Source organism: Notothenia rossii, assembly GCF_949606895.1.
Source record: "Notothenia rossii genome assembly, chromosome: 10".
Classification (NCBI taxonomy): domain Eukaryota; kingdom Metazoa; phylum Chordata; class Actinopteri; order Perciformes; family Nototheniidae; genus Notothenia; species Notothenia rossii.
The window spans coordinates 59,674,852-59,698,194 of NC_136908.1; the positions used below are offsets into that span (position 1 = coordinate 59,674,852).

General features: G+C 41.1%; 2 protein-coding genes across 4 annotated transcripts in view; one reads left to right on the forward strand and one right to left on the reverse strand.

Annotated features, from left to right (window-relative positions):
- Positions 1 to 12,591: 12,591 nt before the first annotated feature.
- Positions 12,592 to 23,343, reverse strand: part of LOC307022601 (uncharacterized protein) — a 138,027-nt gene continuing 127,275 nt past the window's right edge. Inside the window, exons 1-3 of one of the 3 annotated variants that reach the window (XR_013803450.1) lie at positions 17,645 to 17,813; positions 16,446 to 16,523; positions 12,592 to 12,822 (exon numbers count right to left, since the gene is read on the reverse strand). Coding sequence is in view for 1 of the 3 variants with exons in the window: in XM_079655445.1 (XP_079511571.1) it covers positions 12,675 to 12,822 (148 nt within the window). In the remaining 2 variants the exon portion in view is untranslated. Of the gene's footprint in view, positions 12,823 to 16,445; positions 16,524 to 17,644; positions 17,814 to 23,343 lie in introns of those variants that run through there. The other 2 variants (XR_013803449.1, XM_079655445.1) reach the window with 2 other exon arrangements.
- gpr37b (G protein-coupled receptor 37b) overlaps positions 19,900 to 23,343 on the forward strand; it is a 23,197-nt gene continuing 19,753 nt past the window's right edge. The window contains exon 1 of the mRNA XM_079655443.1: positions 19,900 to 21,357. Coding sequence (XP_079511569.1) covers positions 20,347 to 21,357 — 1,011 coding nt within the window. The 5' untranslated portion in view covers positions 19,900 to 20,346. The remainder of the gene's footprint in view (positions 21,358 to 23,343) is intronic.

Below are 23,343 nucleotides of genomic sequence, written 5' to 3' on the forward strand. Positions count from 1 at the left end.
TCAGGTAATAACACTAATGACAACAGCAGAAAGAAGACAGGCAGGAAGTAAACACTAACCCCTAGTTTCCACCGGGTCCGCCCGCGTCATACCCTACCGGGCACGTTTCACGAGCGTTTCAGAAGCATTACGGAAGCGGAGCTCGTGCATGCCGGCTCGCAGTTCTTGTTGATTTGGGCATATTTCCTGGACATTTGTACTTTTTCAAGAAAGTAAGTAGGCTACCTAGTTAAATGGTTTATTTTTGTGTCTGTTTAAATCGTGTTTATTGTTGTTATTTCCTATTTTGTTGTGTTGTAGACTACAGACATAATTAATAATAATTGTAATAGTCTAGTTAAAAACAACATGAATCAAAGATGGGTTGCTGTATTTTAGTGATAAAATAAATAAATTCATCATCATAATTATTCTATATAATTTACACACAGTGCCTGTAAACCGAAGGAGAACGCTGGCCTTTATTCTCCTACTGGAAAGACTACAGGGGAGGGATGGGGGGAGGAGAAGGAACCCGTTTTGGGGGGTGGGCCGGATGCTGTCACCGTTCCACTTCCTGCCCGACATTACCTTACGGCTGCGTCGCGTCGAAAAATAGACTTCGATCCTATTTCGAGCGGAGCCCAGCGGCGAGACGCTTCTGGGACGCTTCTGAGCCGCAACGCGCCCGCAACGCGCCGCAGACGGACCCGGTGGAAACTAGGGTAAGGTGACCAGATTTTCAAAATGAAAACCAGGGACAATTTGTGTTTTGAGGTCAATATCTCATTAACATATCCAATTTTCTTCACTGTTAAAGAAAAAAGGGGGACAATTCTGGTTTAATGTAATTCGAACATTTGAACTGTTGGATACAAACAGAAGGAAGACAGCTCATATATGAGACTTCAAAGGTCTTTTATTTGGAAACTCTACATCAGATTGTCCTGATTCTCTCTGAGTGACTAGATGGGGTGTCCTGCTATCACCCTGGAGTGAAATAAGTCTTTGATTATTTGACAGTTTTTTATGTATTCTTGTATAAAAACAGAAGGACGATAGCCCATATATGAGAATTAAAAAGTATTTTATTTTGAAATTCTACATCAGATTGTCCTGCTTATCTCTGATTGACTAGATGGGGTCTCCTGCTGTCACCCTGAAGTGAAATAAGTATTTGATTGACTTCGAATGACTCTTTGATTATGGACGGTTTCCATTAAATAATAATCAAAATATAGATGGACATTAGATCTAATTTGAGATTTAAAACAGCATACATTTTAAATTGTGCTTCAGAAAGTAATGTTATTTTAGGAGTGTTGTGAGATGGTGTCAACATCAATTGAAATTAGTCACCCAGTGGAAATGTCAGATATGTCTTCATAACTTTATACTTACATTTTACATTCACTCAGTTATAATGTGGTAGTTATACGTAGTTTGTTTTAAATTATTATTGATCACATTATATAGTACATATTTCTTAATGTAAGCTCCAGTATATATAAATATGTTTGGTGTATTTTTGTAGGTATATTTGTTATTGACCGAGTAATCGCTTTTATTTTGAAGGCGGTTTTTACAGCCCTCTACCGTAATGCATAGGATGTTCGCGCACCGCAATACAACGTGTGGGCTGGCTTGACTGTGTTTTCCGAAGTGGGGGCTGGCTTGACCACAGTCTGTTTACCCAGTGTTTCCTGACATGAAACGTTTTATTTTACGTTGCTATGTGTTTTTAACGTATATTAAAAAACGGGGACATTTCCGGGGACAGTTTCAACCGGGGACAGGCCAATACAAACGGGGACTGTCCCCGGAAAACTAGGGGTAACCAGAACAGCAGAAAGAAGACAGACAGGAAGTTAACAGTAAAGGGAACAGTAGAAGAAGACAGACAGACAGGAAGTAAACACTTAAAGGAACAGGGAAGAAGACAGACAGGAAGTAAACATTAAAGGGAACAGCAGAAGAAGACAGACAGGACGTACACATTAAAGGGAACAGCAGAAGAAGACAGACAGACAGACAGGAAGTAAACACTTAAAGGAACAGCGGAAGAAGACAGACAGGATGTACACATTAAAGGGAACAGATAAAGAAGACAGAAAGACAGGAAGTAAACACTTAAAGGAACAGCGGAAGAAGACAGACAGGATGTACACATTAAAGGGAACAGCAGAAGAAGACAGAAAGACAGGAAGTAAACACTTAAAGGAACAGCGGAAGAAGACAGACAGGGGGTGTTTCTCAATGTCGAGTACGCTTGCTTGGTAGCACATGTCTTCCGAGTCACTCCGAGGCAAGAATACTTCCTGGCTTTCGGAAAACGAAGAGTGGGACAGGCGAGCAAGTGTACGTTATATGAGAGGCCCCGCCTTACATTTTCCGCCACAGATTTTGGGAAATTGGTCCGTGCGCAAAGCATTGTGGGGATTTTAAGACCGCGGAGTCTACACATGTGCAGCCTCAAAATTTCTCGCTACGAAGTACGCCGGGCTCGGTAGAATTCCAAGTATGCTGGATATTGGAACAGTCCTTCGGCGGCACTCGATGACATAGCATGCTTGAAATAGTGGCTATGGAGCAGCTTTACTCGACATTGAGAAACGACCAGGAAGTCAACATTAAAGGGAACAGCAGAAGAAGACAGACAGCCATCATTTTTAAATCAATATTGTGAGTCAAGTCGTTTCTTTATTTAGTGTGTCATGTAATAACTGTCACTAATGCACATCATCCCTTACTTAGTGAGCTGCTAGAAAGATGTTTCCGCTCCTAACCCCATGCATTACATGTTAAACCCCGCTCTTATCTTATAAATCTGTAATTGTGTTTTTGTTATTCAGACCCAGGCTGTGAGGGAATTTGTATTCTGCAGTAAAAACTCAATGTAACTCCACTGAATGTACAAAATCTGCTTTAGTTCTGCATATAGTGCACATCCCAGCTGGCTGAAACACCTCCTGTATTATGGATATGTCTGCCTCCATCTGCACTTTGTGATTTTAAGTTTCACTTCCTTCTCTAAGTTGCCTCAAGGCAAAACCTTTTTCTTGATCATCCTCTTCTCCCCCGAGGCCCGGCTGAAGTATGAAAATGTGTGAATTTCGTGTTATGCTTGATAATGTAATGGCACGTTAAATACATTCCTGAAAAGTTTGCTTTAGGCACGGTCAATTTAGATCAAGTTGAAATGTCAAATCTTTGGAAGACACAAAATATATCAACCGAGAAAGCTGAAGCAAATCCTACTCTTCCCTTAACTGAAATAATGTTTAATAAAGGATTAATCGTTGACCATTGCTTTGAAGGTTCGTCATTAAAACCCACAACTTGGTGCTCCTCACAACAAATCAATTTAAGGTCTTGCATACTCTCTTAGATCCAAGTTTTTTCTTAATTTCCAACTCACGTCTCAACACATAGATTTTCGACAGATTCATAATCATAAAATAAATCGTAAAAAATCGTAAAATCATAATAAATGTAAAGAATTATTATTATTAATAGTTTTACTCTAATAAAGTATCTGTGTACTTCAACTTATCGTTATAATACATTCTTAATAAATGAGTGAAAATAAGGCCGTAGGTTAAAAAAAATATCTAAATATAGTTCACCTTACATGGCATCGCCCTTAGGGTGTGAGGAATTCAGTCATGGGGAGAGACTCTGATGTGTTCACTGGATACTTCAGTCTGGTTCCTTCATGCAGGCAGAGACACACTGAGAACAATCAAAAAGACACACACAGAAGACGTGTCAAGGATTGATTTCTACGTATTGTTTTCATTCAACAAATATATGTATAGTGTATATGTACACAAAATATTTTAAAACTACATAAAATGGTGATGCATAGCGATGGAGCTTGCACTGTAGCTCCAGCTTGAAGGGACATTTTAAATGGAAGTCTGTGCTTGTACTATTTTTATTCTTGTTTGAATTCTTTTTACATTTGTTTTAAGTCTTGTCATTGCATTGATGAGGAACCTGTGAGCCACGTTTTTAATTCCTTGCACATCTACACTGACATTAAACCTTTTGAATCGTAATAACTTCACTGGATACTTCCGTCTGATTCCCTCATAAGACACACTGAAAACGTGTCAAGGATTCGTATGCATTGTTTTTTTATTTGGCCTTATGATGGCTAAAATTGGATGGCCATTTTAGTTTTCACTTCACTGTAAATTGCATGAAATTATGAGCTGTTTTGTTTTGTTTTATGTATGTTTTGTGTATGTGAGGACCCCAGGAAGAATAGCCAATGCTCAGCATAGCTACGATATGAGGGCATTATTCAAAATGCATGATGAAGAGACCTTTGCTACATGAGCACAGAGTGTGTTAGATTGCAGACTTTGGAGCTGTCAGACAGTGTGCCCAGTGGGAGATTCAGATTCTCCATCCCAGCATCTCCCTTCATGTCTGGGTCAGAGCCTTCTTCTCCTGCTAGTTGGAGGCCAGAGGACTCCCTGGTGGTCTGTAATGAGCTGCCGAGTCAGCAGCTTCTGCTTCACACTCACAGAAATGCGTGCACACATCGACGTGCAGCCCAAGAAGCGACAGCATGAACAAACACACAAACTGCAAAGGGTATGCTTAACACACGTAGACCTAGATACTGTTTCCTTCATCACCATCTGCTGAGAAGATAACAAATACATGTTGAAACCAAAGTTGTGTTATTTAATAAAGAGTTATAGCATTTAACAGAATCAATATATTTCCAGCTGGAAGGCCAGATTACTCAAAGATATTGAAGTGACTGCTATTTTGTACATATTGATTGTTGTGCTTTTATTTATGTCAGATACCTCATTCACACCAACGCAACTCCGGTTCAAGCTCCGTGCTAGAGCTTTTTAGGTTCAGAACCGGTTCTTCGGTTTAGCTCCGGCTCTTTTCACACCACCCAGAGTCCGACTGGTGCTGCGTCATTGCGTCATCGTTTGCGTCATGACGTAACCGTTTGCGTGCCTGCTTCATAAAGCCAAACCGCGCGGAAACCCCTCACAGCTGACGCCGACATCAACGAAAATGGCCGATTGTGCTCCAGCTTCCTCTGTACCTCTTCAGAAGACCAGATTCCCAGTAGGTAGCTGGTCTCTTCAGTGGACCACTGCTGCTTGTTAAGTTTCTCCATCGTTGTGTACAAACTGGATAAAACGCCGGCTTTTTGTTGTTGTTCAGGAGTTGATCCCGCCCCTGCCCCCGCCTCGACGTAAGCGTGACGTATGTGGTGCTTTTGCTCTGGCCGGACAATTTTTTGGTGCTTGAAACGAACCAGATTCCGGAGCTAAGAGGCTGCTCCGCTGCGGTGTGAACAGGAAAACCCGGTGCTTTTCAAGCTCCAGCTCCGAACCGGCCCTGAAACACCGTTGGTGTGAATGAGATATTAATGTGTGCATATGTATACAAGTGTCTGTTGATTGTGTATATTATATACATATTTTTATATATATTTGTATTTGGGAAACGGCATTTCGATCTCTCTGTCTCTACACAGAAACTAAAAGGTTGACAATAAAGTTGACTAAGACTGAGATAAGAAATCTGAACCAAAAATCAAACAAATGACAAGACTCTTTAAGGGAAGAGAGCAAAAGATGGGAAGGGGAACAGACAATTAAATCTACATGACAGTGTATTGAAGATTGGTGGCTAGACAGGGGTTAGGTGATGATAATTTGAAGAACAAAAGGAAGCCAGTCTGTGCATTGAAGGTGGGAAGAAGCCTGGGAGTGATAGCCGTAGCTTACATTAAACTGAAACTGTGGGAAAAACCCAAAAAAGAGAGTAATGTATATAATTGTACGTATATAACTAAATGAGACTTAGGATACATTTCTACGATAACCTGGTGCTCTGGCACAGTGTGAGTGCTCGTGTTGGTGCCTATACTCGTGAAGAAGTGCAGCCCTTTGGAGGCAGGATTAATGAAGCAGCAAACAAGGCCACACTGAGCCTCAGTCTCCTCCAGCTCTTCTGCTTCTGTGCTCGGTTGACTCCACATAACTAACTGCCACTGGCTCTCTTCTTCTTCTCTGATCAGAGCTCTCTTTTCAATTAACGTAATACTTCAAATGGAGTTATAAGGGGATAAAAGTAGCTCTGAATTTATAGTAGTTTACAGTTTCTTTGAGATTTGTGTGTGTTGGTAACAGAGAAACAATGGCTTCCTTATTTTTCATGTTACACCCCTCCCTTAAAGGTCACCTATTATGCAAAGTCCACTTCTCCATGTCTCTTCTACATCAACATGTGTCCCCTCTTCTTCATGTCTCTTCTACATCAACACGTGTCCCCTCTTCTTCATGTCTCTTCTACATCAACATGTGTCCCCTCTGTGGAAAGAGACTCTGAAAGTTTCAGGAACAAAGATTCTCTCTCTTTTTGTCCTGATCCATTTCTATAAAAACCTGTCCGAAAATGAGCTGATCAGATTTTGGCCACTTTATGATGTCATAACGATGTTTTGGCTTGTGTAACCATTAGCCAATCAGCAACCAAGTTACACCCCCCCCCCCCCCCCCCTTATCACCTGAATCTCCTCCTAGAGCTCCATTGTGTTCTTTCTAACCAAATGTCTCTCAGAGGGGCGTGGGGAGGGGCTCTTTATTTTTCATCTAAAGTAACAGACAAAGAATCAGCACTTTGGAAACAGCGCTGAAACAGAGGGGATTATGGGTAATGCTGCAATGATCTGTTTGGTATTTGGAGCCCAACACTTCAGAGACATGTTTTGATCTAAGACCTATAATATATTGATGAAAAACAGTATAATTTAAAATGAGCTGTTACAGATTTGTTCCCATTATTATGTACTGTAGCCTATATAACTTTTATTGATCGAGGTAAAGTCTCATTTGGTCTATAATTCCCTCTCACACATGCACAGTAAGAGTAAGAGTGTGGATGCTTATTAGCAGATCCCCTGAGGGCCACATTACAACTCTGGAAATTAGGTTTCCTTCCTCTAACCCTGGTAATGATGAAACTAGGGAACACACATGCATTAAAAACAGGCAAATATCCAGTGACACACAGAGAGCAACCGTATGGGAATATTCCACAGTGGGTCAATTATAGAGCCAAACCCGAGTTGTAGCACTTGAACCATAACAGCTAATTGATTTCCAATGCAGCCATTCTGTCTCCATCCAGGCACGGCAGTAAATGGCACCATCAGCAATAACGTTAAATAAATAAAAAGTGTACGCATGCTGATCAGCTGCATTTAGCTCGGGTTGTGTAGAAAGCACAGGATCAAGCTGTTGGTAATAAGCATCATGTTGAATGTTTCTATTAAATATGATTCAGCCTTTCTTTAGCTCTGTGACATAGTGACACCTGCTGGCCAACTGAGGAATTACATACATTAAATGCAGCCAATCCAACACACACAAACACAAACACAAACACACACACACACACACACACGCACACACACATACCATGTATATACATCACTTCAGGGGACATTACATTGACTTGCATTTCCTGGTATCCTAACCTTAACCATAACCAATACATGCTTAACCCTAATCCTAAACCTAACCAAGTCTTCACCCTAAAATTAATTATTCACCTCCCTTATGTCCCCATAAGGGAGGCGAGTCCCCACACGTGACTGTGTAAACAGATTTAGGTCCCCACAAGTATAGTAATGCTAGGACACACACACACACACACACACACACACACAAAGTGAAATTAAGTGATTCAAGTCACAGTGTGAGAAAATTAAGTAAACATTTTCAAAAAACATCAGAATTCCAAAAGAAAAGGCAAAAGTCTGATAAAAAAAAATCTAAAGATTCTGACTTTTTTTTCTAAATTCTGACTTTAATCTCATAACAAAACAAAGAAACCCACTATTAATCAGCAATATTTGACATGTGGCCTTATTCCACCTCTGTAAATCTACCTTCAAAAGACAAAAACAAATCTGTTCTGAGACTTCCAGAGTAATAAAAGAAAACCGCTGAGGAAGAAAACGGGAAATGTTATTCCCTCTGTGTGTGAAATCTCCACCATCTGTGCTTTGCTCTGTTCTGACAGAAGATGCAGAGCTCCTTCAGAGGGAGGCAGACCTGAGGAAGACGAAGAGGAAGAGGAGCATCAGGTGGGCGGCTCGGTGACCTGATGTGCTTTGAATGTCACCTCTGAGAAAAATATAGGAATTCATAAAGAACGACATCAGAGGACTTCACAGTAAAGGCAGCTGAAGGCACACCTATTGGTTTACACACCTATATCCGGATGCTTTAGAGTAGTGTTTTGTTTATTTCTCTTTATGTCTCTTGAGATAAGGATAAATTAATAATAGAATGTAGCCTGATTCTGTCAGTGTGCTTAATGAAATGTATCCAGTGTGTGATGTTTACTATGTGAGCTTGGAAGAAGGAATAAAAAAACAGTCATTACTTTAAAAGTTTTTTTCCAATTCAATTCAAATACGCTTTATCGGCATGACCGTGTTTCCAAAGCACATTGTACAAGGTGCTATAACAGTAAAACCGTAAAGGTCCCATGTCATGGCCATTTCTACTGATCATATTTCCATTGTAGAGGTCTACTAAATTTAAATTGTGGAATTTTCCAAACTCACATTGGTTTCTCATACAGCATCTCTGTATATTATGTGTATTCACTCTCTGTCCTAACGGCTTGTTGGAGCTCCTGCCCCCCCCCCCCCCCCCCCCCCCCCCCCCCCCCCCCCCCCCCCCCCCCCCCCCCCCCCCCCCACCCCCCCTCCCTGTGAGCACATTGTGCTCTGATTGGTCGGGACCATGCTGAACACGTAACATGAACGTGCCGGGCGGCGTGGTCCCGTGGGTTAGATGCGTGTTCATAATGCAGAGGGAAATAACTCTCAGAATAACGTTATTAGCACATTTTTACAACTTGAGGAACGAATGTTTTTAATAAGGGCTATACAAGTGTTCATACTGGGTAGTTTGTTTAGTTTAAAAAAAATTATCCAACGATTTACAGACCACTCTTTCCCCATGTAAATCAATGGGAAAAAGTGTTTCCGGGCCTGGCAACCAAACAGAAGTGTAGTACCGCCGTTTGGCCACCACGAATATTTTTCATCTGAGTCCGGCGCACTTCCTGGGGGCTTGGGCACAGACTCCCGGAAGCAAACAATGGAAAAAGAGAAATGTCCAACGAGGCGTTCTGGGGCAGCATAGACAGGTCTTTTCTGTGTTAGTTTTACTCGCTACAGGGTGTACTTTGAGGGTTTGTGACTCTGCAGACCGTTTACATGCAGAAAAACCTTCAAAACACACAAGGGGATCGGGTAATAACCGGAAAACATGAAATGGGACCTTTAAACAATATTATGACATTTAAAATCAAGGGAAAGCTGAACATAACTGATAAAAGTATGAACGTTGTACTCTTTGTTTTCCTTTGCCAGTCAATCACTTTCGCACATTTTCATTAGAAGACACATTAACTGTATAGCTTTAAAACAATATGAATTATGTGGAGGGAAGACAAAGTCGTCATCTGAAGTTTGTTAACGTTCATAAGCACAAATCTCAGTTATGATTTTGGATTTCTGAATTGGAAATTGATCTCTAGAATGAGACACAACTTGATGAATGCCACTAAAAAAACTCCAACTGACAAAATATGTGTACAGTACTGGTAAGGTTCTGTTAAATAGAAAAGCCTGTATTTTCATTATACAAACTTATACAATGAGATGTTGTACTGCAACCCTGCCACAGTGCGCAAACGAAAACAGACAAACAATAAAAGCAAGAACAGACGGATCAAACAACCTAATTATATGAGACATAGCAGATAAGACATACATTATGAATTAAGTGGAATAATAAAGAGAACATCCCTGCTAAAAGCATGTAGCGTTTAATTACAGGTTACAATAATCCTGTTTACTCACAGGAGCAGTGGATGATGAAGAGGCCTGTCTGAAACAACACTCAGCCTCTCTATAACAACTCCTCTCATTGATTCCTGCTCAGATGCTTCAGATGATTAAGAAGCTTCTCCAAGCACTTTCAAGTTCTCAGCAGTGTTCTTTAACACACCCCAGCAGAACAGGCTGATAACACGCTGTCAACCAGAGCCAGTCATTACAGGACTGTGTGCTCAGCCATTTTCTTTTTACTCTCCACACAATAGACCGCCACAACCCCATCACCTGTAACACCTCTTAAAATGCAGTTTGGCTCAACATTATCCATACTGCCTCCTCCATCTGTATGGTCATCGCACCAGATCTTAAAGGGGCCCTTTTAAAAAAAAAACATATTCAGGTGTATATCAGTATTTAGTGGCTCTACTTTAAAGAGTCCTCTCCTGCTGATGTTCAGGTGTATATCAGTATAGTGTCTCTACTTTAAAGAGTTCTCTCCTGCTGATGTTCAGGTGTATATCAGTATGTAGTGTCTCTACTTTAAAGAGTCCTCTCCTGCTGATGTTCAGGTGTATATCAGTATGTAGTGTCTCTACTTTAAAGAGTCCCCTCCTGCTGATGTTCAGGTGTATATCAGTATGTAGTGTCTCTACTTTAAAGAGTCCTCTCCTGCTGATGTTCAGGTGTATATCAGTATGTAGTGTCTCTACTTTAAAGAGTCCTCTCCTGCTGATGTTCAGGTGTATATCAGTATGTAGTTTCTCTACTTTAAAGAGTCCTCTCCTGCTGATGTTCAGGTGTATATCAGTATGTAGTGTCTCTACTTTAAAGAGTCCTCTCCTGCTGATGTTCAGGTGTATTTCAGTATGTAGTGTCTCTACAATATATCTCCTGACTCCGCTGACCTTACTCCAGCAGACACATTAACGTGTGTGAGTTAATTAAATGCCAGGTTCAAGAAGTCAAGTGTGTCTGTGCCTTTGCACTCCGGGGGTCTCACTCATCATATCAGGATCAGTGGCAGAGAGCGGAGACGATTCACTGTAATTGCATCTCTTTGAGGGTCATTTACTGCAATCATATAGAGTCTTTAGCTAATGGAGCCATTACTGCCAACAATGGATATCATGGTGTGAGAGGATGTTTCTCCCTGCCCAACTTTCCTGCATTTCATCCCTCTACATCAGGGGTGTCAAACTCAATTTCATCACGGGCCATCAGCATTATGGTTGCACTCAAAGGGCCGGTTGTAACTTTTAGACTATATAAAAATACATATATAAATATTTAATATATATAACATAATATGTTATATTACATTATTGCCTCTGCATTGGATTATTATCGGATAGGGTAATAACTTCATAATTAGCTACGTCTGAAAGCAGAAGTGTAGGGCAAATAATTGCAAGTCTCTTCATTGAGAATGTTACAAAATGATTTAAAAAGGAAAGCCAAATTCTGGAAAAAAAAGTCCAAAAAAAGTAGTGCCATTTAGAAAAAAACATAACATTTTGAAAGTAAATTAACATTTTGAAAAAAAAGTAAAATTCTGAGAAAAAGTAAAATTCTAAGAAAAAGTCTTATTTTGAAAAATAAAAGTGATATTCTGAGAAAAAAATGTTTATTTTAAAGAACAAGTACAATTCTGAGAAAAAGGCATATTTTGAAGGAAAAAAAAGTCAAATTCTGAAAAAAAAAAGTCATATTTCAGATGCATTGTGGGACATGTAGTTTATGGGCAACGTGCTTCCGTAAATCGGCATGTAACCGTATAAAAAACATATTATTTCGGAGCTCTTTCAGAAAATGAAGTCACGGGCCGGATTTGGCCCCCGGGCCTTGAGTTTGACACTCCTGCTCTAAATCTTATGTGATTTTGAGTGTTCAACATTATTGAGATACTATGGAACAAGTGTTTGTCCACCACTTATTGTAAATCTGGTGTCTTTGAGGAACTCTACGAATCAACCTGCCATAATACCACATTGAGGCTGTCCAACAACCATGGCATATACGCCAACCATATTTTTTCAAAAATTTAAATTCGTATTGTATCATATTCTATCAAAAACGTATGGTATCATATCGTATTGTTTCATAACGTTGTAACAATCCATGCAAAGAGAGTGGCTGATAATATAAGTGTGTCTTCTAAATAATACATTTCCCACCCAAACTACAAGCCTAGAAATGCTTGGAATGGACAAAACAGTTTATTTAACAAAAGCACAAACACAAAATATAAGTGGAAAAATTCCAGCTCACAATGCAGTCTTCTTAAAACAGCTGAAGAATAATCCAAATGAAAGCTTTGAAAAAAAAGTCCAATGTCACTTGTTACGTCCCCACTAAGGTAGGGGACCTGGAGACAATAACACACAATAACCAATAAAATGAGAGTCAGCGTAAAGGTTAACAAAAAGGTTTATTCTTTGTGCAACAAAGAATACTGACCATAGGTACTTTTTAAGTGAGGAGGAGACAAAGGAGATTGTGCCAAACATAATAAATAAGTATAACAAAACCAAGCCTATCTCTACATCTAACCTCTGAAACCAAAACTCAAACAAAAACCTCACTAACTAAACTACTCTGAACTGGACAAAGCAAAATACAGGCAACCATCCGCTAACCTAGTGTGTCCAACATTAGTTACCCACGTGATGAGAAATGTACAGGGTACCCCAGACTTTCCTAACTCCTCCACCTCCCAACACACACACATTCACAAAGTCAGAAAATACAAAGTAGTATCAGTTTCTAACAAAAGTCGAATTCAGGCTCCTCAGTCAGCAACAGGCCCAGGGTGAAAGGCTTCCCGGGTGCCTCCTTTATGGTCGGCCCTGGCTGCTGATAGGCCAGCTGAGGGTGAGAGGATCCAATCAGCCGTCAGACTCAGGTTCACAGGCAGGTTCTGATCAGCTGCTGATAAGCTGTAGAGACGACAGGGAGAAGAGAGAAGACTGCTTTTGTTTAACGTACCTTTGATGAGTCGTGTTTTGGTTTCTTTTGTCCTTGAACTGTGACACATATCGTATCATATCCTAACTTTACAAAGTTGGCTGGTTTTCATGATCTCAGATTTCCTGTGTGTGTGTGTGTGTGTGTGTGTGTGTGTGTGTGTGTGTGTGTGTGTGTGTGTGTGTGTGTGTGTGTGTGTGTGTGTGTGTGTGTGTGTGTGTGTGTGTGTGTGTGTGTGTGTGTGTGTGTGTGTGTTAGTAGTTCTTTAACAAAATGTTCTCACCTCCTTTGTTGTTAGAGTTTCATTGTTTCATTCAGGGACAGTCAAAGTCACCTCTCCCTCCCTCCCTCTCCATCCGCTTACTTTTCTGTACAACTTTACTTCGAATGCTAAGTGAGATCATCTTTCAGCCGTAAATGGGAGAATAATTACGCTCTCAATCACAGCTGGGGTGAGATACAGGGGCGGGAGCAGAGTAATCACATGTGCTGAAAGGCAGGGTGAAGTGAACGCCAATTACAAAGAGAAAATATCTCAAAAATATCTCAAAATATCTCAATTTGTGTGATCCTGCCAAAAGGCTATGTACAGGAGATAAAGATGGGAGGGAGACAAGGCAGAATAGAAGAAGTGGAGAAACAAAATGAGACAAAAGGAAGAGAGAGAAGATTAGTGAAGCCGATATGGGATATTAAACCAAAAAAGGATAAGAAGATGTGGGGATAGGGTGCTATAATAAATTAGCTTTTTAGACAAGGAGGTAATAAAAGAACTAGCATTAACGGGTTTGGTTCTTTAAAACCTAGATCAAGTTTCTTTTTTAAATAGTGTTGAGGAAAAGTGATTCATTCATTTAATGTGTGTGGCAAAATGTGTCAAATCTAATTCTGCACTTACGTTTGAAGTTGGTTTTCTCCCCTCAAGGGTTTAAGTAGATACAGATGAGGCAATGTTCAAGATAGAAGATTTTTCAGAATGATTTTAGACATCTTGGAGGAGGCGTGTGGCGCAGTGGATAGAGCCTTGGCGTTCGGATCAGCGGGTCACATGTTCAAACCCCACTGCAGTCAGCATGTCGTTGTGTCCCTGAGACACTTCACCCCAAATTGCTCCTGTGGGGATTGGTATTGAGTATGTAAGTCCCTTTGGATAAAAGAGTCTAACAAGTAACATGTAATGTCTTGTGTTCTTGCAACTCCTTCAAAACACCACCAGATGGCAGCATTGGGCTTTATGTGCTGCTGATGCTTCTGATCCATGGCTACAGTCTGGATACTTCACATCACCGAGAGCATCCTGAAGATGTGCTGACACTTATGGAAGATAATGAAAATCCTCATAAAGGGATGAACCATAAATGATTACAATGACTTTGATGGAAAGCTTTCAGAACAACAGCTCAGTGTATTAGATGGTGAGCAGTGTGATAACAGCCTCACTGTGGATGAAGACTGGAGAGATAGAAGTGCAGTGGACATCCTAAAAGTCTCATCGATATGCCTGGGATTTAAATGTGTGTAAAACAATTTTTTTTAGCAAATTGAATAATCCTAATGTGCTTTTTTAATACTTTGTTGCCGGTATTTAATATCGAGGTTGTTGGGGATTCATTTTTACTGCCAAATTTGAAGATTTGTTTTAATATTTAACCAATAAGAAATAAAAAATTTTTTTTAAATAGTAATTATAAAAAAAAACAGTTTTTTCTAATCATCCTGATGGTTCACATCAACATGCATTGAAAAAACTGAAATGTTGACTTTAATTAAGTGTATTATTTAAAAAAAAAATCAAAATAACTAAGCTAGATGCAAGTTATAATATTGTTGAATTAACAATAATAATACAGTTATGTGAGATGTGTTGGCATAATACATTTACTGTAATTCAAGTCAATGTTTCAGTTTGGCAGCAACAGGCAGGTCGGTTAATCAAATGTCCGCCTTTCTATTGATTTATTAAAAAGTACATTTCACAGACAAAGAAATGGGTGTGTTAATAATTCAGAAGAGTAAAAACTGTTTCCCCAACTGTTATCACATTGAATCATTCTGACTGTTTCTATAATGCATCGAGTCCTCTGAGCACTGCAGGCTGTGTTTAGGGGTTTGTTGTCTGTTTGGTTTACGCTGTGTGAACGCACCAGTCACCAGGTCCTGTGTTGTGTGTGTGTGTGTGTGTGTGTGTGTGTGTGTGTGTGTGTGTGTGTGTGTGTGTGTGTGTGTGTGTGTGTGTGTGTGTGTGTGTGTCTGAATACCTCCCCATACGTCAGTTGTGTGTGCATGTGTGTATAATTTATTTTCCATGCAGCAAATAAACAGTGAAATCCATAAAATGTTCATGGTCTTGGCATGTCTGTCTTGCCTCCTGCACGCCCTACTAAACTCAAAACTTTCTGTGTGTGTGTGTGTGTGTGTGTGTGTGTGTGTGTGTGTGTGTGTGTGTCCTGCTGTGTGCACTCATCATGTGTGTGCACGCATGGTGTGTGCCCTTGATGTCCCTCTGTGTCTGAACCGTGGAGTGTTTCCTCGCATGAGTGCATCTGCGAAAGTGCCTCTCTGCTTTATCTCCACCCACACACACCAACTAGCAGAGTCTCCACAGACCACGAACACAATAGACATGATAATTACATGTGTGTGTTGCCCCGTGCCTTACAGCTGATTCTAATTGTACCACAAGTTGTTGCCGGGTGATTTCAAGGTCAGACACACAGTGTAATTTAAAGGACTTAACCTGCAGAGCCCAACGGATGCTGAGCGTTCACCGAGTGATTAGCTTTGCCGGGATATGACTTGTTATCAAAGGGAGACTTTAATTCGTATGAAACTATGCATGACTCATTGGATGACTGCACTCAGCAAAGAGAAGTGAACATGCAAAGTGAAAGAGAAATACTCTGCCCTATATTATTTTACACACTTTCGCCATAGGGAGCATTCAACTTTCATTAAATCCACTATACCCAATGTGATGCTACTTGATGTACTCCTTTCTTTCTTTTAAAGGGAATCTTTCACCCAGAATTGATCCTAAGTTGACATTTCTAACCCTGAGCTTTTTTGAAAACACTTCTCGAATCCCTCAACAGGAAACAAAGAATTCAAAAACAGAGAAATATTAAATAATTGATCAATGCACTTCTGCATAAACATCCTCACACTTGCAAATGGATTAGTAGTAAGGTTAAGCAAATGTTAAAGTATAGGGGGCAGTATTTAGCAGAATAGGGCCTTTGAAAGCGCTCACCATTTACTTCCATTCATCAAGACTTTTCGATCTTATTCACCTTAGAGACATGCAAGAAAAAATGTCCCTCATATTCAAGGTATAATAGGCTGATGTATGGACACACTACATTAAATTAAAATAATCGAGGTCAGATGAAGATATTGGCAAGAGCACCGAGTTATCCATCTTCAGTGCTCTCCCCCCTACTGAAACTTGGCTCTGTGTACATGTGTGTGTGTGTGTGTGTGTGTGTGTGTGTGTGTGTGTGTGTGTGTGTGTGTGTGTGTGTGTGTGTGTGTGTGTGTGTGTGTCTGCGTGCGTGCGTGCGTGCGAGCTCTCCTGGCGGTATTTGGCTCAAATCACCTATTTGATGTTGAAGGTCACCAGCTAGATGTCTGCCTGTTCACTCTCCTTTCACTCCGTCTCTCAGTACCTGTATCACTGAGACACAAACAAGTAAGTATGATTGCGTATATGTCAGTTTTGTGTATGTCATTTTTTTGTTACATGTGCCTTTTCTTAAATGGTGTATCTCCAAGTGGTGAGACTCCAGCGTTATTGTGAAGCTTCTCTTACAGTACTTAGAGCACTTGAGACATAATGTGCTCACTTCATTAAGTCATTGGAGACGTTTGAGTTATTGACTGGACATTCATCACTTACTCACCGGTAGTGATTTGTGTTTGTACGAGTAATAACTCATGTAGCAACATATCCATTATTTTAGCTAACTATATAACATTTGTAACCTTTACGTGTATCTTAGGATTTCAACCGTATATCCACTACTAAATATTTATTTCTTCAATATACTTTTTGCAAACAATTTCACGTGATAATCCATTGTGTTTAGCTTAACTGTTTATCCATTTCATTAAGCCAAAAATGTAGGCAGTTTATCCATTACTTTTAGCTAACTATTTCAACATTTTATCAATTTATTTAAGCTAATATATACGTTGTTGTTTATTTACTGCTTTATAACTACTTTGACTATTTATCTATTTATTTAGGTTGTTTATCTATATATTTTACCGAACTATATATTCATTACTTTTAAGCTTAATATTTTATACTTAATATTCTAATTATGTATCTCTTTAAGCTTACTATTTGAACAGTTACTATCTTTTAGCTTTGGGACTTTCTGTCAAGTCCCAAAGACCCCTTCGGCGGGTCTTTTTTTTTTTCACGACACAGTGTCTCAGGGCATCTTAATATTTAAAAACCTATTAATGTGTTATACCAGAAGAATTAACGGGAAGAATCTCAGCTAACTGACGATACAAACCATTTTTACCAAAACAAAACACAAGTCTCATAAGAAGCATCTAAATGACCCCTGAGCGAAAAATGCTAACACACTTTGGCACAGAACTCAAGATAAAGATACCCTTATTACTTATCGTAACTGCACATACAAGATATCCAATTAAAGCTGAGGTTCCACAGATTATATAGGTATAGTATCATCACTGAGCGATCAGAACTTGCGACAGGGGAAGCAAACCCAGACATCACAACATGTAGCATTACGGAGCAAAAACGGGACATCGTCTCACCTTAGCTGTTATTCTGATCAAAAGTCGTGTTCAATGACATTAAAACGAGAAAAAAGGCGGCTGAGGGTTAATCCATAGGTTAATTGAATGTCTGTCACTTTGAAAAAATTATTTATAATCCATAATTCCATTTTTATGTAAAAATCGGAGAGTAAAAGTTAGCTGCTAATGGTAGCCACCAGAGTTATCGCAGCTTCCGGTGTTGGCTATGCGTCACTCTCACTCCTTATTTGGTAAGGTGTGTGTGTGTGTATGTGGGAGTTCCCCTCGATTCTATTGGCTCTAGTGGTCAAAAAGAGATGTCAATCATCAAAATCGACTGAGGGGGGCCAGAGATATGGAAAATCCACCCAAATGACCCCAGAAGTGTTTTTTTTTTGCTAAATCTCTCTAAAAAGGTCAAATTTCACTTGTGGACACTATAATTTACATTTTTTTTTTACTGTGTTCAATCTGAATTTACTTTAAAATAAAAACATCTATATTGATTCTGACACTTCTACATCCAACTCACAGGTGTAACCTTGCTTTGAGAAAAAAGATTATTAATTTAACCCTTTTAGAAGGGAAGATATGGTCATTTGTTCTGGGCATGTCATTTTCGAGCCTGAGACCTGAAAACAGGCTCGGGGCTGAACAGTTAGAGCATGTCATTATATAAACAAATTAAATAAAAGTAAAGAACTGAAGAATATCCTATCAAAACTCTATAGTATTTCAGAAAACAATTGAAGTATGAAGCCAGCTGTACCTCGGTTCGCTTCTTTGGGCCTTAGTCAAAATAAATAGTCCGTTTGAGAGGACAATAAATGACCCGAAGCAGCCTTTTTATGCTAGAGCAACTTTTATAGAGAGCCGTTGCAGTTATTGATGCTGTAGAAGAAGAACAGCCACAATCAATGTCCATATCCCCTGCAGCTAGAAATCAATCCAAATAACTGGCTGAGGATCACTTTCAGAAATGGGGATGCTTGCAGTGGGCACAGGAAGTTGATGAGGTTTGAATGTGGATGATATGACAGCCTGGGACCAATACTCAAATATATGCAGTGTATCAGAGCTGTTAGCAAGCTGTTGTCACGCCTTATTAAAGGTGGGGTAGGTCATTTTGGAGAAACCAGCTCGAGTGCGCTAGAATTTGAAAATACACAAACGGAAAAAATCTGCCACTTCCTTACAGAGCCCCTCCTCCAACACACACGAACGCGCACATGACCAATGAGGGCACGAGATAAGTTTGTGCACAGATGGAAGGCTGACAGGCAGGTAGGCCATCCAGTTACTTTAGCTGGGCCGGCTCAGATGATTGGTCGTGCTTTTTACAGTAGGCTACTACGGCTTCCACAGATGAACATTTTTTATGGATTTTTTGTCAAAGCACTTCAGATATTCATTGCTATCGGGATGTTAAGAGCATTCCATGGAATATAACAAAAAGTGTTTCTGAAATAAATTACATACCCCACCTTTAAGGTAACTTTGCAGCATTCAAATCATGAATAATATTGGAAATGAATCAGCAGTTTACAAGTATATTACCTCTAATGCCTACTAAAATGTGGTTTTCTTAACACATATAATGAGATATAGAGGATACAGAGTAGCTTACTTAGTTTAAATGGACAGATAATGTTGGATCATTTTGATTCAAGATTTGATTTTAATTTGAAAGAAGTTACTGGAAATTAGATTTATTCCTATTTGTTTTAAAAACTAAACTTTATCAGCTCAAATGTTTTTTATTTTTCAAAGTATTTTTTCTTAGTTGAACTGGACTGGTTAAGATTATTATTGATTCATATCGATTTGAGAGTTTCTTTTAATTTGAAGTTTTTGCACACTTAAACTGAGATTTAATCCTTTTTGTTTATTAAAAATATAAAACGGTCCCTGCTCAAATGTTGTCCAAGTGTTTTTAGCGTATGCCTTTGCTTAAAAATTAAATATCAGCTCGTCTATCGGGCGTGGCAGGCTGGCTCCTCTGGGGGGGGTGGTGGGGGTCTGTAGCTGTAGTGTGCTGCGGGGCTTCTGGATGCACCGTGATGGATGAGGAGTGACAGATCGAGGTTAGCTGCCGGGGGAGTCCATTTTCTTTCACGGTCCTACTCGAGGAGAAAGCAGAGGAGGTGAGAGGGACGAGAAAACAGACCGATCCCCCACATTCTCTCTATCTCTCTCTCTCTCTCTCTCTCTCTCTCTCTCTCTCTCTCTCCACTCCCGTGCATCACAACCTAGTGGGCTTTACCCAGACTGCACCGCATTGCCGCTGCTCTGCTGCTGCCAGAGGACCCAACCCACCAAACTAACGCGCTAACACACACAGAGAGAGAGAGAGGATCGGTGCTTTCAGATGCTTCTACCCGCATCTGGAGACTGGATGCTGTGCAGATTTTGCGGTAGTATTTATAATATGCAGCATTTCCCTCTCCACCTCCTCTCCTTCTCTCTGGATCTGGGCTCTGATTCGCTGTCCTGCTCCCTAATGCCAACACTTTGGAGACTGGAGTGACTCCGGGAGTGATTTTGGAGATCATACTGCTGCATAGTCCCAGAAAGACAAGGATACAAGTTGGTGATGAATGGAGCTGTTTACTTGAGAACTCCATACAGGCTGTTTCCAACATGGGTGTTGACTGACTGGAGCACGGAGGTATGAATTTGCACTTGTGAGGATTAAATCTACGCTCAATAATTCCCGGACCATGCAGATTCTGCCGCCTTGGACGTTATTTGTGTTACTAGCCCACGCGCATGTTTTACTATCCCTGAGAAATAATGAAGAAGTTAAAGAGGACAGAAAAGCCGGCGCACACTCTGCACGGACTTTCCATGGGTCACCCCGGGAGAGTCACCACAAAAAAGCCTGGGAGCGTGCGCTCTCGCCGGGGTACGCCACAGGTGCGTCCTCGGAGGCTCAGCGGGCGATTATCCGAGGGTCCCTGAACTCCACTCACCCATGGAAGAGGGTAATTGCTGGGGAGACAAGGCGACACAACAAACGCGACTTCATTAGGACTGTGACCCCCGTGGAGGATCCCCACGCTGCCTCACATTGGGACCCGACGCGCCACCACAATAGGAGGATAAAGTTGAATGGTAGTACGGGGATGCCAGCAGGTGGACACTACAATGCCGCTAAGCCCTCTTCAATGGGTGAAGGAGGGGGGCTCGATGATAGCGACAGGCACAGGAGGGGCACAAAAGATGAACACAAGAAAGGCTCCAAGAGGGGGAGAGCCCGGCTGAACAAAAGCGCGGGGGTTTTGGCTCAGTCTTGGGAACCCATCCCTAAACCTCTGGCCCTAACCTCCACCGACTTGCCCTTTGACCTCTTCACCAGGAGGCCCGAGTTCATCACTTTCAGGGAGGAGAACCCCTGGGACGCCACGCCAATCACCCCTCCAAGCTCGCAGGACTTTGGGGATGAGATCAAGAACCCCTTCTACCCGGTGACCAGCGAGACCTACGGAGCGTACGCCATCACCTGCGTCTCCGGGGTCATCTTCCTGGTGGGCATAGCGGGGAACATTGCCATCTTGTGCATCGTGTGCCAGAATTACTACATGAAGAGCATCTCCAACTCCCTGCTGGCCAACCTGGCAGTGTGGGACTTTGTGCTCATCTTCTTCTGCCTGCCCATGGTGGTGTTTCATGAACTCACCAAGTCCTGGCTGCTGGGGGAGTTCACCTGCAAAGTGGTGCCCTATGTGGAGGTAAATGTCTTCTTCTTTTCCTTCGTTTAATTCCATCCCATTGCTTCCTGCAGGATGACTTGGGGCTGAACCAGTGTTATGTACACTGAATTATCACACCTATTTAGTGACAATACACTTAATCTGTGGCTTCGGGGTATGAGAAAGAAGCTTCACGCTGTCGCCTGAGTAAAGGGAATGATAGAGTTGAGTTTCAAGAAAGAACAGAGACATATAGGATGTCTTTTAAGCCAATTGCTTTTGACACCTGTTCACCTGCTGCTGGACAGAGAGCCTCACCTAGCCCTCAGGCCTCCACACACACACACACACACACATAAATACACACCAGGATAAAGCCCACTATCTCCCATTCACTAAGTAAAATATGTTATAGTTCCCTCTCTTACACACACTTTCAGCCTCTTAAATGTTTGCAGTGAGGAGTGGACGGATGCTAGACAGGTTGTTTACACCCCGGTGATCCCTTTGTGTGCTCACTGCAATTACTCCAGTGTCAGATTCACCTTTGTATAACACAGGGGATTCCAGCTCGGGGTCCTTAGCTTGTTTTGAAAGGACTATTGTCCCAGCCCGGCTGAAGGAGGGACATAAAGATAAGACAACACAGCACATGTGATTTTAATCCAGATATGTTATAAAGGGGAAACACCCCAGGTAGGAAGGATATTTTTCAAGTGTTCAAAATGGTATTTTAGGATGCAAATATTCTCATTTTAATCTGAACATTGGCTCGGTTCCATATTCTTGTTTTGTATTGTTGACCTTGTAAAGTCAAAGTCATTGAGAGTTTTAGATATATCTTCCAATTCATCCGTAAGGAAATACTGCTGGAAAAACGGCTTTGCTATACAGGTATAAAATGTTATATAAATCAGGCTGTAGAATTAGAATTGGGAGGGATGAAACACTCTTTAATGGTCACACATGCAGAGCACACAGCACATGCAGTGAGATGTGTTTTCTGCTTTTAACCCATCCTAGTACCAGGAGCAGTGGGCAGCTATTGTACAGCGCCCGGGGAGCAATGGGAGTGGGGGGTGTCCGGTGCCTTGCTCAAGGGCACGACGGCAGGGCAGGAGGTGAACTGGGACTTCTCCAAGTAGCAGTCCACACTCCATATTTTAGGTCTGGTCGGGGACTTGAACCGGTGAGCCTACAGCTCCCAGTCCAAGCCCCTACTGACTGAGCCACTGCTGTAAATGGTATATTGACAAAGCCCTTGGCAAGAACACTCTGAATATAGATAGGAATACAAAGTGTGGAAGTGCTACTGAAGTGGAGATTTCTGGGTAACAGAACGAGAAACACCTCAAAACAGCGTCTAAAGTGATGTATTTCAAAATCCCAAATTGCAGGACTCAATAGGAGCATCTAGTCACAAACAATGAAACTAATAGATATCATCATCAAACTTCAGTTTAATACATACATTAAAATGAGAAGTTTTCTGAAAATTATCTAATGCTTGCTTTTGGTGTATTCAAGAGACATCTAGAGAAGCAAATTATAGTTAAAAAAAATCTCATTGCTTATGTTTTCTTTCCACTCATCTGAAAGAAGACAGTAGCAGAATTGCCAAAATCTCAAGTTGCATGTGTTGCCTCGCCCTAACGTCTAATGAACACGGCTTGAGTTGCATGTAAGTGAGAGCTTTGCTATGCAGTGCAGCAAAAACAGGACAGCGAATGTAATCAAAGAAAAAGGCTGGATGTCAGGCAGTCTGACACTCTCCAGCTTCTAAAAACCAGGCAGTGAGCCAGGACTGGCGACAGAATGAGACCCAGGTTCCGCCCCCTGGAGACACAGCCTGCAGACAGGGAGAGGGGGGGGGGGGGGGGGGGGGGCTGTGACATCATCAGGAAGTGAGGATGTGAGCAGGTAGGCTTTTATCCTCAAACCAGCTTTCAGTAATCATTCCCCCACCTGATTAACTCTGGGATGTCGAGCTTTGATTTCCCAGAACAGCTTCTTATTACAGACAGG